Raw genomic sequence first — 15194 nt, 5'->3', positions numbered from 1 at the left:
CTCTTGTGCATGGACCAGGCACAGATTATTTTTTCATTAATTAGTGCCTCTCCGCAGCTCGCACTGTGATGCAGTTACTTTGTTCTAACTTTTTTTGCCTGTGTTGTATCATTCTCTTCTTATCCACCATTTCTTCTCTTTGCTGTCCCCGGTAATTTCTGTTGCTCACACTGTGATTAAGGTTTTTTAGGTCTCGACTATTCTATCCCGCAGGGATAAATAGACCAGAGTATTGGAGTTGAAAGAAACTCTTAGACCAAGCGGATTCCTCCCATTGCATGTGATCTATTGAAGCATGATGATTCGCCAGCGCGCGCTTCAACTCACCAGGCTGCATACCCCCTCGCCCCTCGCTCGCCAATGTCCCTTCCACCCTTCCTTTGATGTCCGCCGCAAGTTCTTACAGGCTAATGGCCCTCCTCCAGCTAAGAGCGTGCATCGCTTGTTTTACATTTTGGACGTGCAGTTCCCACTGAGTGCGGCACCCGGATCACGGCTACCAGGCTTCATTTTAACCAAGCTCTTCCCTCAAGTGTTTGTGCTTTTTGGGTGGGCTTGATTAGCGCGATACCGGCTTCACCAACGCCATGCCTCGCAAGCTTCTCTTTTGTTTTATGTTATATGCTTTTTTGGTTGCAATTATAAATGGGCATGTCCCACTCAGCGTGTCACCCGTCTTTTTAAAAATATTCTGGACGATTTCTTCCCTCTCAGCCTCACAGCCAGTGCGGCACCTCGATCATGGCTAACCGGCTTCATTTTAACCAAGCTCTTCCCTCACACATTTCAAACATTTATTTTTCTCAGCGCGACTCCCATCTCAGTCGCCACGCTGGTCAGTAACTCCCTCCCACGCCCCCCTCCCCTATTATAGGCCCCCCTCCCCTATTATAGGCATTCATTTCGCTCATCGATGCACCCATCTCACGGCTGCCGCGCTGTTCATTAACGTTCATTTTCCACATTTCAAGTTTATTTCTCTATGCGCGGGGGCAACCTGGACACCTATTTGGCCCCGTCCTTTGTAGCAAACTTCTTTACTGGAGATTATGTACAATGCTGCGTTTTGCTCTTCTGCATGAGGGTTGTGCAGTGGCGTTTCAGCTGCAGCTGATTTTTACATCATTCTTCTTCATAGGGTAGAATTATTTTTTCATATTTTATTTAAGGCAGGGCGAGCCAATATGCCTTTCAACGGGGATAGATAGCGCACAATTTTATTTTTAAATACACATGCACCCAAGAGTATGGATGCAGTTTCCCAACTAGTAAAAAAATAAAACAAGGATATTGCCTCCGCGTACCCTCGATATCGCTCGTGAATCGGGATGCTGGCATGGTTGCCCAGCCCCCCTCCCAGCGCTGCATTTCCTCTGCCGGCTACTTTTCACCCTTTTCTTTTAGTGCTTATCCGCTTATCCTCTTCTCCCCATTTTTAAGAAAATGTTTCCTATTAAATTCCAGAGGGCCCAGTAGCTTTCCCAACAGAACCAAACAAGCATTGACAAAGTCAGAAGTCTGGCAGCCAACACCAGACTTTGCCAATGCTTGTTTTTCTACTGGTAGGGTGCTTTGTCTCTGTTTTCCTTTAATTTTGTTGTTTTTGGGACTCTTTGCTCTCGTTGGTCAAACTACTTCTGCATCTGCGTGATGTGTTTGCGAATCTGTGGCACCACTGAACGCCACAGTATCATTCAGCACCCCTCTGCGCCACAGCACCCCTCTGCGCCACAGCACCCCTCTGCGCCACAGCATCACTCAGCGTAAGCTATTGCCATTATAAATTACAATAACTTTTATTTAACTATTCATTATTAAAAAAATAAACGCCATTGTTATTTTTAATATTAATACATCTAAGTCATGTAAGTGGAACACATATTGCATTACAAATGCTATAGGTGTCACGTTTGCGAAAGTTAAAACTATTGGCATTGTAAATGACAAATTACTTTCCTAATGCGAGACATATTGCATTGCAAATGCTTGTTTTAAACTGTTTTGCTGCTTCTCATTCTCGTTCCCACTTGCTTCCGGTGCACTGGAAAAAGTGAATTGGGAAAGTATTTAATGTTCTTTGCTGACCTCTTGTGGCTGATGTTAATATGATGTTCTATACATATTTAAATTTTTAAGTGCATGAGGTCCGTGTGGCTTCCTCGCCCACCCACCCCCTGTCTGTTTTCCTTCTTCCCTTGCCAGCTCCTTTCTTGCCTTCACATCCAGTCGTGTTGCTTCATACAAATGGATGCCTAATCAACTGTATTAATAACATCCTGTATAAAAACAATAGATCTCTTCTGCTTATTTTTATACGGACAATGACAAACTAGAGATTCATAGGTTTCGTATTAAAAGCAGTGATCTTAAATCGCAACTGGAGACTTACACTGGAGACTACTGCCTGAAAATTCACATTTTGTTAAAGTTTTCCATTGCTTTTCTCTCTCTGCTTGCACTAATTTTTTATGCGCGCTAGAAATCATGGGTGCTTTTAACCTCCCCAAGCTTACGCAGGGACGGTGTTGATAGGCTTTAACAAGCATTGGCAAAAATAGGCCTTGTCTATGGGCAAGCTATTGATTTGGTAATTGGATGTAGAAGCACAATTGAAGTCATTGGGACAGTAAACATTTTAAAACAAATTAATCACTGTGTGTGTGGCTTCTTCCCCCTCCAACCTCTCATCCATTTTGGTTAAAAAAAAAGTGCTATGATGCGCCCAGTCCATTCCGCTTCATTGTACTTCCCCCCCCCCTCCCCTCCCCATGCTCCTATTGCCACCCCCGTGACCCCACCTACATCCTGAAGCCACCATGAGCAGAGCGCCGCCCCTGCTGAGATCTGACAGGCTTCGGAAACACAGAAAAGAGCAGAGAGAGGCGGAGACATCACAGATCTGGTCCAAAAAAGAAAATCATAATATACTGTCTACAAATATCTACAAATATGTACTGGCAGCAGGAAAGAACAGCAAGAGATATAATCGCTAGTACATAATCAATGAGATTTGTTCATTCATAATGTCAACCCTTTAACATTCTATCAGCATGTTAGAGTCTGCAGGTCATTAAGATTTATCTAATGAGATTTATTGCAGTAATTCCTGCGCTCCCTGGACATTACAAAATATATGGAATCTGCCTTTAACTAACCCTTTTGACTTGCTCTATTGAGCAATCTGCCTGTGCTCCCTGCTCTTTGAACAGATGTAACATTTTTACAAACTCTTTCCTCCTTTTGGCTGCGGGGGCCGACATGTCTGGGAAGATCCGGCAAAGTGGGACTTGGTGAACTGTCGCTGTTTTATTGCCCTAGTTAAAATGTGTTCCCTCACCCTAAAATCTCCAAAGTTAACCAGAACAGTCCCAGGGAATTTAGCATTAGGAGGAAGATATGCTGGCACTCGATGGGCTCGCATAAGAGTAAGATCCACATTAAACTCTGGAAGAACGTTTTTTTAAATAAACGAGTCAACCCATGATAGTCTGCTGTCCTTCGCGGCCCTCTAGAATACCAAGAATACGGCGATTGGAACGTCTAAAGTGATTCTCTAACACTTCCAGTTTATACTCCAAAACTGCTTTCTGCCTCTGGAAGACGGCGACTTTGTTATTCATTGTTGACACTTGATCTTCCAATTGTGAAATCTTAGTCTCTGCCTCAAGGACCTGAGCCCTATTTTCTTCTATTTTGGTTAACCCGGCATGAATTACAGCGATTTCCCGCAGATTGTGAGGTTTTTAGATCTCAAATCTCTACCAGGATTACATTGAAGGCTTTCAGAATCCCATTGCATGGAGAATGATCTATTGACTTGAGAGGCATTATCCTAAGTTAGATCTGGCCTGGTGTCAGACTGCAAAAACCTGTGGGTCCAAGGATATAGCCTCTGCTAATGGTGTCAGGGCACCTTCCGCAGGAGTAGGAAGCTCCGCTAAGCTCCCCCCAAGGGAAGACAAAAGCAAAGAGGCAGACTAAGTGAGAGAATGACTAACCTCTGTGGGACCCCTAAGATTCCGTTCCTCACATAAAGCTATAGGGATATCCACTAACGGGGGTCCATTCCCTGCCGCCTCCTGTATCACGGATGACGAGCAGGGCTTAGGCATGAAAAGTAATGGATGTTTTTTAAGATCCTTAGTCTCCCCAGCTGAATCTGCCAATTTCACGGACTTTAACTTTAATAGATCTAAAGTGCCTGCCCTGGGAGAGGCTAAAGAAACGCCTCCAGAACGATCTTGTTTGACAGCCTCAGAGCTTGCCATCCCAGCAGTTTCTGGATTCAGATTTATATCTTTCCTTGAAACCACAGCGCGGTTTGCTCGAGCAGCAGCCTGGCCGACTCGTTTTTTAACCCTTTGGCCCAAGCTTGGAGTGTCAGCCTGAGGTGTTACAGTGCCTCTAGCGCTTTTGGTGAGATTTCGTATACTGCAATTATCGAGTGGGTCGAGTAAAGTAAAAAATAAAATGTAAAAAGCGGCCAAATTTAGTGCCTGTGACGACAACCCCCCCACCCCAGTGACCCTCATACAAGTGGTGTAGGGAGCCTCCATACACCAATAGGGGATAAAATGCGAAAAATAGGTGCACTTACCCTCTCTTGGAGAGAAACCTGGGGGTCCCAATAGCAGAGAAAAAACTCCCTCCAAAAGAGTGAAGTGCAAAGGGCTTGCGTCAGGCTGCACCTAGAGATTGTCGAGGATCGTGAAATAAGAAGAATTGCTGGTGATTCTCCTCCTGTGCACATGGTGCCAGACTGATAAACATGTTGATTACATTTTAGGCAAAATGAACACACTCCAAATCTGGCTCTAATCCTTGAATTGGGGCTACACTGGCCAGTAAAACAAAAGAAAACATTTTGTTTAAATATTTATCATCGCAGTGACTCTAGTTGTGCACCTACCCGATTAGCAAAGCAATTAGTTAAACCTTAGGCGAGAAGTATTGCCATTGCCAGTGCTTGTTTGGCTCTATAGTTTGAGCTCACAAATATCTGTCAAACATGCAAACAGTCCTTTATGTTGCAATGTGGATAATGTTAAATCTGAGTGTGAAATGAATGGAAACTTGAGACTAGAAATGTCTGAACTGACTGTTAATCCACTTCTCATGTTTATTGCAGGATTTAACCTCTGCTCTCACTCGAAAGATAACCCTGAAAACCCCTCTAATCTCATCGCCCATGGATACTGTCACAGAATCTGATATGGCCATTGCAATGGCGGTAAGTCAGCAGCAACATCTTTAACTTACAACATAGGCTCAAAGATAAGTATTTAGTGGGGTGCTGGGTGTGCACAGATATATATGTCGTCAGTTCGACCGTAACCTATGTGAAAAATGGCATCACAATATAAAGAAATACAAGGGAAATTGTTTATAAAGAACTGTAGTCCGTACATTACTGTGCTCTTTGAGAATGGGAAAGCATCTGTCCATGATCACATATTGGGGCTCTCCACTGTAACAAGATGAGCAACATCGCAGGTGGACTTTTTTTTAGATGTTACGGCACACTGGTGGTGGGGTGGGAGGGGGCATTTGGTGGTTTCTTTTATTAGGTTTGTGATTTTTATTTATATAAACTGTCTTTAAAGGTGCTCCCATTAAGCCTGTATTGCCTCATTCACTTGGCATTATAATGGAGTGGAATGTCCTATAGACATGTGGCATAATTTTGTAGTATTCTCCTTTTAGACTTAATGACAGTGCTTTTCTTCTGAATGTATGGTGAAACTATAATCTTTGTTCAAGTCGGTGTAAGGCGAAAGAGCACTGCCTAGCTTGATAGTGACAATCACTCAAATATCTCCAGCACTGTTGCCTTGATCCTCTTCTTAAATAACTTATGGAATGCATTGTGGACTTATTGACTTACTGTGCCTCTTGAACTATTCCGATTTCTGTCTTGAGCCTCTTGTCCACTGTTAGTTGTTAAAACACAGAGAATTATAATACGCACACCCTTGCTTTTACTCTTTATACTTGCATAGGAGCCCTCCTTGTCTTCCTCGGTTTCCAGTAATCTGTGTAGCAAAGGCAAATCAGCAATAACATAAGTCTGTATTCTTTTTGGGCTTGTTGTCTCATGTTTATATCAATTCAACGCCTTAACGTTTCAAGTGCCCCACCCGCCCACATTCTGTGGACGGGTGGGGTTTTATGGTTTACCTGTAGATGGTATCTACGTTGTGACTGCTGAAATCATGGTAGGCGAGTCGAACTTCCATTGCCGTGGCCTCATAAGAAATGCACTGTAGCCCTGGAAATCTTTGTTTGCATTCTCTCCTCTCATTTAAATCTTACCAACCAACCCAGCATTAGAAAATCCCAAAAACTATACTTTAAATCCAACCTTTTCCTAGCTGTCACAGCTCGCGTTTTATTAAGTACCAATATATCAATCTTTTTATTTTATTAACCATAAATCAAAATAAGGAACGTAAAACCAAAAAAGCAAGAAGTGAAATTGAGATAAATAAGCAGTTATACCACAAGAACAGGCCTGAGGTATGGCCATACAAGAACATATGCTGTATAATGGCACTAAACCTTAAAGAAGTTATGGCATCCTCCTTCATGATAACAATTCTTATTCATATGTTAAATTATTCTGCTCAAAACCTTGGCCTACGATTAAAAATCCCTAAATGATATACTTCCAATTTGATTAGCAATGTATTGTAGTGCCCTTCATCATCTGTATCTGTGCATTACTTCTGAGTCTTTCCTGACTCCCAACTGTTTCTCTTGGTTGTTTGCTGTGGCTTCTGCTTTGCATGGTCTACACTGGAAAATTGTACCTCTGGATCTGTGATGTAATGTTTTTTTTTAATTTATAAAGTTTTCAGTTAATAACAACAATAGTCAGAATTCATTCAGCAGCACATAAATCAGAATACACGGTAGCAGTACATGACAACAATATGACAGTCAAGTAGGTCCCAAATTCATACAGTGAGATGACAAATTATACATCAGTAGCATAAGAGGTAGTAAACAAGAACACATTAGGCACTCGGGGAGTGAGCTAATACATATAGAGTGAAGGGGCCCCAAACGTCACGCGGTCTGGAGGCTTGTGGCAATTCTTCCCCATAACATATCAATTGATCACAACTATAAGCAACATCTTTAAGCCATTGAGCCATCTGGGGCGCAGGTCTACCATCCCAGTGGATCGATACTCTGCGTCTCGCCAACAGTAGGCCCATTGCAACCAGTTTGCCATTAGCAGACTTAAGCTTCAACACATTTCCCAGGAGTCATACAACCATACTACAGGGTATAGGCTCATCAACCATTTCCCCCAGAGCCTCTAACTTTGACACAGAAGTCTGACACTCTCGGACAATTCCAGGCCAGATGACAGAAATCAGCACTTTCCGCCCCACAACGTCTACAGCAGGGCGAGGCCCTAAGCCCATATTTATGGAGCTGCAATGGCGTATAATATATTTGATGAAGATACTTGTAATGGATTAGTCTCAGATTGCCATTAGAGGCATATTGACCTGTTAACCTGCAGCAGGACTCCCATTCATCCTCTGTGATTCGTTGAGGCAGCACATCATTCCATCTACTCATAGACCCCAATGCAACAGTTGCCTCATCAGTCTGCGAAGCATTGAAAAGCCTGGTAATCAGTTTAGTTCGAAGAGGTGAGGAATACAGTATCTGCAACGCTGTCAAAGTGGGGGGCTCATCAGGAAACCCAGGATATAACGCTCTAATCGCAGCTCTCAAGCGGGTGTATATAAACGCCGCCATGAAAGGCCTAATGTCCCCACCCACAAATGTCTGTATGTCAATAAACTTGCCAGCAGCGCATACATCCCTCCTCCATAGTATGTATCCCTGCCTCATGCAATACCGTGGGCGAGCCAGGTTCCCTAGAGACTGATATTCCATCATGGTGCAGAAGCAGCATGGATGTTGCATAAAGTGGTAGCCTCGCAGCACGTTTCCCAAGCTCCCTCCAAGCCTGTGCTGTACATTGCACGGTATCTATTTTGCCTTTTTCAAAAACAGAGGTGCTATTAACGATCATCGCCTGCAATGGTACCGGCCGCACCAGCTTCAACCTCAACATGCGGCGTAAAGGAAGGCGCATTCTGCCAATAAAAAGCGTACTGCGCTTGTGCACATAAGTAATATAGATGCATGTCAGGCACCTTAAAGCCTCCCTCCTCTCTCATAGGGGCGTGACAGGACATCCCAGCTAACTCGTGATTTCTCTCCACTCCCCGTCCATACCAGAGTGATCATTAAGCCACGAAGCATGTTAAAATAGTGAGACTTCAGCACTATGGGTATAGTAGCGAAGTAATATAAAAATTTGGGCAGGACTACCATTTTAAGCTGGGCTACTCGGTCGAAAAAAGTCAAGGGCAGACGTATCCAACGAGTAACCTGTTCCTCAAGCCGGGTAATTGCAGTGCCATAGTTTTCGCTGAGTACACATTGCGGATCCCTGTGTATCCATACAGCTAAATATTTGACAGGATCTTCACTCCACACCAAAGGGAACTCTAACTCAAAGCCACTGATTTATCCCTAAACCCGAGTGCCATTCAAATCTTAGGTATTCCCTGATAAGCTGCTCTAAGCACACTGCTGGCACCCTCACATATAAAACCATAACATCAGCATACATAGACACCGCTAACGGTCTCTGATGAAAGCGCAACGCTGCCATGGCATGTCGTCGTCATAATATACAAGCCAAAGGCTCAAGCACTATCGCAAATGTAAAGGCGACAGTGGACAGCCCTGTCGCGTCCCGTGTCTAATTGGGTAGGAGATCGACGTCCTACCATTCACCCTCACCCGAGCCACAGGCAACTTATTCAAGTTAGTGTATACATAGGGGACCCCATACGATGCAGTACCGCTATCCTATACCGCCAGGAGACAGAATCAAAGTGTAAAAGGACAGCCACAGCCGGTAGGGTAGGCTCTAGGAGATGCAAAACCGCAAATAGCGTACGCAGGTTGTGGGCTGTGGATTGTGCCGGAACAAAACCTGACTGGTCCTGCTATACCATGACCGGCAACAACAACTGCAACCTCGTGGCTAGGACCTTTGCAAGTATTTTAACATCCATATTCATTAAGGATAACGGTAGGACTCATACTTGACAGAGTCCTTGCCTGGCTTCAACAAGGCAACAATCCATGCCTCCCGAAGTGTGCCTGGCAATATCTGTTGCTCATAGGCATCTTCAAACATGGCATGTAATTGCGGCACTAGTAGGTCCGCAAACTCTTTATAAAACTCCGCGGGGAGTCCATCCGTACCCGTAGCTTTTCCGTTGGGCAAAGCACTGATCGCATCTTGGATTTCTCCAAGCGTGATAGGAGGCATTAAAAAGTCCTGTTGCTCCTTGGAAAGCCACACCAAGGCAATGTCTTCAAGATATTTAGCTATCTCCTCTTCCCCCGCTGTAGGCCTAGCTTGATGCATGCCTGTATAATATTGTACAAAAGTTGCAAGGATAGCCTCAGTATCGCAGTGCCTATCGTCCCCATCAACAATAGTTTGTATCACTCTGCCTTTGATTTTTTTTTCTGCCAGTGCCCTCCCTGGCCGCCGACCCTCGCCATAATATCTGGCCGTCCAACGACGCGATAAGTGCTTAATCTCTTAGTCTGCAAGGTCGTTGTACTCAGTAACTTTCAGCCTGATTGACGCCAGGATCTGAGGATCAGACGTTGTGTCGTATTGACATTCAAGAGTGATCAGGTCCTGCTCCAAGCGCTTCATAGATCCCCGTATCGATTTTAATACTCCTGCCTGCAATCCTATACACACCCCCCGAAGCGTAACCTTAAACGCTTGCCATAGCGTGCATATACTATTAAGTTAGCCAGTGTTTTCTTCAAAAAAAGTAATAGCTTCACGCACCCCTCCCGAAACACCTGATCTTGCAATGCCGAGTCCTGTAGCCTCCACTGAAACTGAGGCGGTGTGTAAGTAGGTATAATCATTTGAATCGGGATGGGGAATGATCAGAGAGCGTCCTGGGCAGATGGCAGGCTTTAGTGATAAGGGAATTCACCTCTTCTGTAACTAACCAATAGTCCAGCCGTGACTAAGACTGCTGCGCATAAGAATGACACGTACCCTCCCTCTGAGCCGGATGCCTCAGCTGCCAGACATCTATAAGAGACAGCGTCTGTATACCAATTTTAACTACAAGTGAAGCTTTCTTGACTACTGGGTCTACCTTGGATTGACGATCCATTTGTGGATCTAAAACCACATTAAGATCCCCCCACACACAATGGGAGCTAGTGGCAATCAGTAGACCTTATTCCAGACCTCCTCATAACAAGCATTTGCAATGCAATAGGTCTCGCATTAGGAAAGTTTGAGCTATTGGTATTGTAAATGACAAATTATTTATTTATGTGTTGGTTTTGAAAATAGCTAAATTATTAGCTTTGTCATTTACAATGCCAATAGTTGTAACTTTAGCAAATGTGACACCTATAGCATTTGTAACGCAATATGTGTTGTATTTACGCAACTTAGATGTATTGATATTACAAATAACAATGGCTTTTAATTTTTTTAATTAATTAATACTTATATAAAAGTTATTGTAATTTTTAATGGCAATAGCTTAAAAGTGAAATATTAACATCTTTTTGTGACATTTGTAATAAAGCTTGAAACATTGAGAGAACATATTTGAACTAGTTGTTGTTGAATGGTTGCACAGATTGATGCTGTGGTGGCGCTGAGTGATGTTGTGGTTGCGACGAGTGATGTTGTGGCGTTCAGTGATGCTGTGGTAGCGTATAGTGATGTTGTGGTGCCCCTGAGTGATGCTGTGGTGGTGCTGAGTGATGCTGTGGTGATGCGACAGATAGAGTGAGTGCGATAGATAGACAGATGGCCATTAAAACCGAACATAAATATAAACAAGCGACCACATTAAACTCAATGGAGCTTTTTTTGTTCGTCAGGCCAGTGAAAACAATTAAAAGAAGAGTGACACTTGTAAACTAAGGATAAATAGCAAGGATGATTAAGTACTATGTACTATGTACACTACTTTAAAATGACACGCCCTGGCGCACTATAAGGAAGAATTTGGAAGCTTAAGAACAGCAGTAGGAATGCACCCTGGCCATTTATGGCCCTTTACCTGACTGGCTCATATTTTTAAGCCAGTATTTTATACCTTATGAAATCTATACCCAAAACAGTGTGAAGAAATCAATTAAAAGTGTTTGCTAAAGTTGTCTAAATAATATCGAGATAATTATTAAAACAAATAGAAAGATGATTGCTATGGTACGAAAGAATATTTTGAGTTTTATAGAATTTCTTTTTACATTCCAACAGTTGGCACTTCTACTGCTGCAAATGGCAGCGGTTTTTTTCACAGAAAGGTGACTACTTCGGTGTGAATAAAGTGTAGCTGTTTAGCTTTGCGTCTCAGATGTATAGCATTACAGATATAGATCTCGAGGGTCACTGTCACATTGCAGAGACAGAGATTCTGTACAGAGCCCCTAAGGAGAGCAGGAGGCAGTGCTGACCCGAGTTGAACGTGTGAAAGCAAAGAAAAACAAGCGCACACGCAGACACGCACACACATACCGTCAAACTTAAAAGCACACGCACACACGAACAGTCACACAAATACACCCTGAATCACACACAGAAATACATTCAAATACAAGTACTCAGACACACACTGGCGCACACATAGAAAGACACAATACAGACACAAATACAGCTTAAGAATTAGCATCTTCCGAGGACCCGCCTGAACTGCTATTTATCTGTCTTTTAACCCCCACAAACCTGCTCCCTGCAGAAAGTAATGGCGGTGTTTAATGGGAAGCCAATTGTCTGGCTGGCCTCAATTAACACCCCTTGATTAGCTGGCATTGCTCCGCAGCGAGTCAGACACCGTAAAGAAAATACATTGCATTTAATTAATGCTTCTCGGTGACTTCGATGGCTGGGCTGCCGTGATGGGATTGCGGGGGGACGGGGGGGGGGGGTTTGCTATGTAGGGGGGTCGGGGGGGGGCGTTGCCGGTGCCTCTAATGTTTGTTTCATTCACCAGCACGGAATTTCATGTCAAGTGAGCCGTCCTGTGCCACAATTGAACAATAATAGTGTGGCTTAGGTAACGAATGCGTGTACCTGAACTGGTTTAATTTGAAGCTGTATACAACTCTGCTTATCCCCGGTGAGTGCATCCAGGCACGAGAAGGTTACGTGAATTGCACAGACTCTTAGGACGTTGCGAGTTTCGAACCGGGACCCCTGGGTCCCGAGCTGGCAGGTCTGGCCACTGCTCCACACCATCTTTCAGCTGTACCACCCGAAATATATATCTATTTTTACATTGAGAAAAGTGCCCAATCGTAAATGGTGTGCGCGTCATACCAGGGTTTGGGAAAGCCACTGAGCGCATAATGCAGTCATTCGAATGCAGGGTCAGCCTGTTAAACAGCAAATTAGTCCTCTTAAAGGACCCACTAAACTCGCCCCGCCCCCTCGTATCTAAAATATCTGAGTTGGGGAAGTGATGGTCATTGCCAAATCGGTGTGCTAGCGGAGTTTGATTTTGTAGGCAGATTTATTCCCAGTTCAGGTTCCATGATTGACCCCTTGCCGGAGTTCTGGGGTGCAGAAAATACGTTCTCTCGTCACCTCCCCAGCGCCTACATCCTAAGTATTTAACAGCACTGCAGTGAGTATACTTCGAGGGGGGAGATCAAGTAACACAGCCACTGCACCCCCCATGTAACCCTTCCTGCTGTTTGGAAATGGCCAGCCCCGCCCCCGAAATCAAGCACTACTCTTGCTGAAATCACAGCGGGGTACACTCTAAAATGTGCTAATTACTGGGAGAATTTTGGGGGAAGGGGGTGGAATATCACTTTTTATTGCATCACATGTCAGCAGTGCCCAATCAGCGCGGGCTTTGGGGAAATTAATTGATGGCGGTGTCTCTGGACGATTTCAGTTCGCTCTTTCATTTTATTTGAAGCCGAAGCAGAAGTGGGAATAGCAGCTGCAGATCATTTTCTGCCCCATTCTCACAGTGCTCAAAGGGGGATCTGAAATTTAAAGCACACAATACAAACAAGAATCATCTGTATCAGGAAGACATGGTGTACGCAGTTAAAGGGCCGCTCAGAGCAGTGAAGGCTAAGCTGACGGACATTATTACAAGACGTGCGCGCCAAAAACTAAATCTATCGTGGGGCGGGACTTCCGTCTTCTGAAGCCCGCGCCCACGGAGTACCTGGAGGAGCAGTGGTGATGCGGGACGCGGGGCTCCCATGCCCGAGGGAGAGCACCGCGTAGGCTGCTGAAGTTCGGAGTGGCGGTAAGTGGGGCTAGTTGGAGGGGGGGTGCGCTTGTATGTGTGCGGCTGTGTGTCACGGCTTTCCAGGAGACAGGAGCTGGCCACAGCGAGCGCGTTCTCGTGCGCGTGGCCCGCACAAATCGCCTTCTGGCAGAGGAAATGCGCGCGGCCAGCTCCTGTCCCCTGGAAAGCTGTGTCGCGGACTATAGGTCTCTGCGAGACCGCGCTTACGCGAGACCTAAAAACCAGGATCATCAACATTAGGACCGTATATATTAAGCAGAGTCCGGGACATGCCACATAGCTTCCCCTGCACAATAAGATACCTGCCATTATCGGCTACCTCCACATGCGTCGCTAAGAATTGGTAACCTTTCCTTATTAAAATCATGACACTCCTTGCATAGGATGAATAACAGGAAGCCCACTTAACCTCAGCCCACTTAGTAGCCACCTTTTCGGCTCTCTGCTTATTCGGATGGGTCTCCTGCAGAAAGGCCATTTGTACATTATGCCTATCTAAGTAGGCGAGCACCTGCCTTGTTTTCTTCGGATTATTAAGGCCCCTGACGTTCCACGTTCTCCATGTAAGCTTGCCTACCTCAGCCTTCACACATATTAGTCTCAGCTAACATATCACATCGTGCCATTGTATGCAATCTGTATACCACATTGTGCCTGATAGGTTGCATTCTGAATCGCATAGAGATACAAATAAACAAACACCCATACACCCCCCACCCAGGCATCCCAATTATGCCCAGCAGCCCCATCATAAATCAACACAAGGTAACAACCCCCCCGCCCACCATAAGCACCCAACATTCTCATACCCTAGGAACAAAAGTGTAATTGCTTGGGGAATTCCCGTATGGAGACCACTAGTAGCCCACTTGCCCCCACGATGGTATGCAGGGGGACCAGGGCCATAATTAAAGCCCCCTTCTGTCTATCAAACTGTAATATACCATATCAAAACTCTAGTGTATGCAAAATAGAAAAACACTACGCCATTTATTATCAGCCCACAGTCAATTGTAATGTGTCCATGTGTCCAAGTTCTACAGTCCATAACCCGTGGAACATCAGCTGGGCACACATCAAAGGCAACATTGCAATATCAACGAAAAAACTCTGTATCCAGGAGTAACGGACATCATCTATGGTGTAGCACTGGATCAACTAAAAAAAGAGAAGTTGAAAGCGAGACTAGGACCAACCCTTATTGTTACTTACGATCCCAGAGTCACGGGTGCAGGTCCCAGCTAGTCAATTGTGGCTTAACATAGGCCCACGCCACTGCTTAGATCTACAATATAGAACAATGAAAGCTCGCATATTATAGCCGCTGTCTCTTACTCCAAAGTGCTGCATATCCAGACTATCGATGTAGTCCACGAGGCCCTGCAGCTTTCTCAATCCTCATTGTCCGCCCCTCCACCCTCTGCCATCGCCGAGGCTTTGTGCTCAAGTAGCTTGACGAAGTGCATAGCGTCCTTTGGAGTCGTGAATATTCTCGGTTTGCTTCCATGCTGTATCTTGAGCCGGGCCGGGTAGAGCATCCCGTATTGAATTTCAAGTGCCTGCAGCTTATTTTTAACCGTCTGAAACTCCCGTCTGGCCTGCTGGATCGCTGTTGTGAAATCCAGAAAGAGTTGTATCTCCGTGCCTTGATGTTTGGTGGTGCCCATTTCCCTCGCCATCCGGAGCGCCACATCCTGATCTCTATAATTGAGGAGTTTAGCTATGATCGGGCGGTGAGGAGCCCCCCGGGACCTGCCGCGGCGCAAGGGCCCGATGTGCCCGCTTCACCACCAGCATGTTGGAAAAACTTTCCGCACCAAA

At 44.9% G+C, this 15194-nt stretch overlaps 1 protein-coding gene across 16 annotated transcripts in view; it reads left to right on the top strand.

The window, feature by feature from the left end:
• IMPDH1 (inosine monophosphate dehydrogenase 1) overlaps positions 1-15194 on the top strand; it is a 378440-nt gene that overhangs the window by 239431 nt on the left and 123815 nt on the right. For all 16 annotated transcript variants that reach the window (XR_013607683.1, XR_013607684.1, XR_013607685.1 and 13 more), the window contains one exon: positions 5129-5230. Coding sequence is in view for 7 of the 16 variants with exons in the window: in XM_078677710.1 (XP_078533836.1) it covers positions 5129-5230 (102 nt within the window). In the remaining 9 variants the exon portion in view is untranslated. The remainder of the gene's footprint in view (positions 1-5128; positions 5231-15194) is intronic.

This window comes from Lissotriton helveticus, chromosome 1_1, assembly GCF_964261635.1.
Source record: "Lissotriton helveticus chromosome 1_1, aLisHel1.1, whole genome shotgun sequence".
Taxonomy (NCBI): Eukaryota; Metazoa; Chordata; class Amphibia; order Caudata; family Salamandridae; genus Lissotriton; species Lissotriton helveticus.
This window is presented reverse-complemented; position numbering and strand designations above follow the sequence as displayed.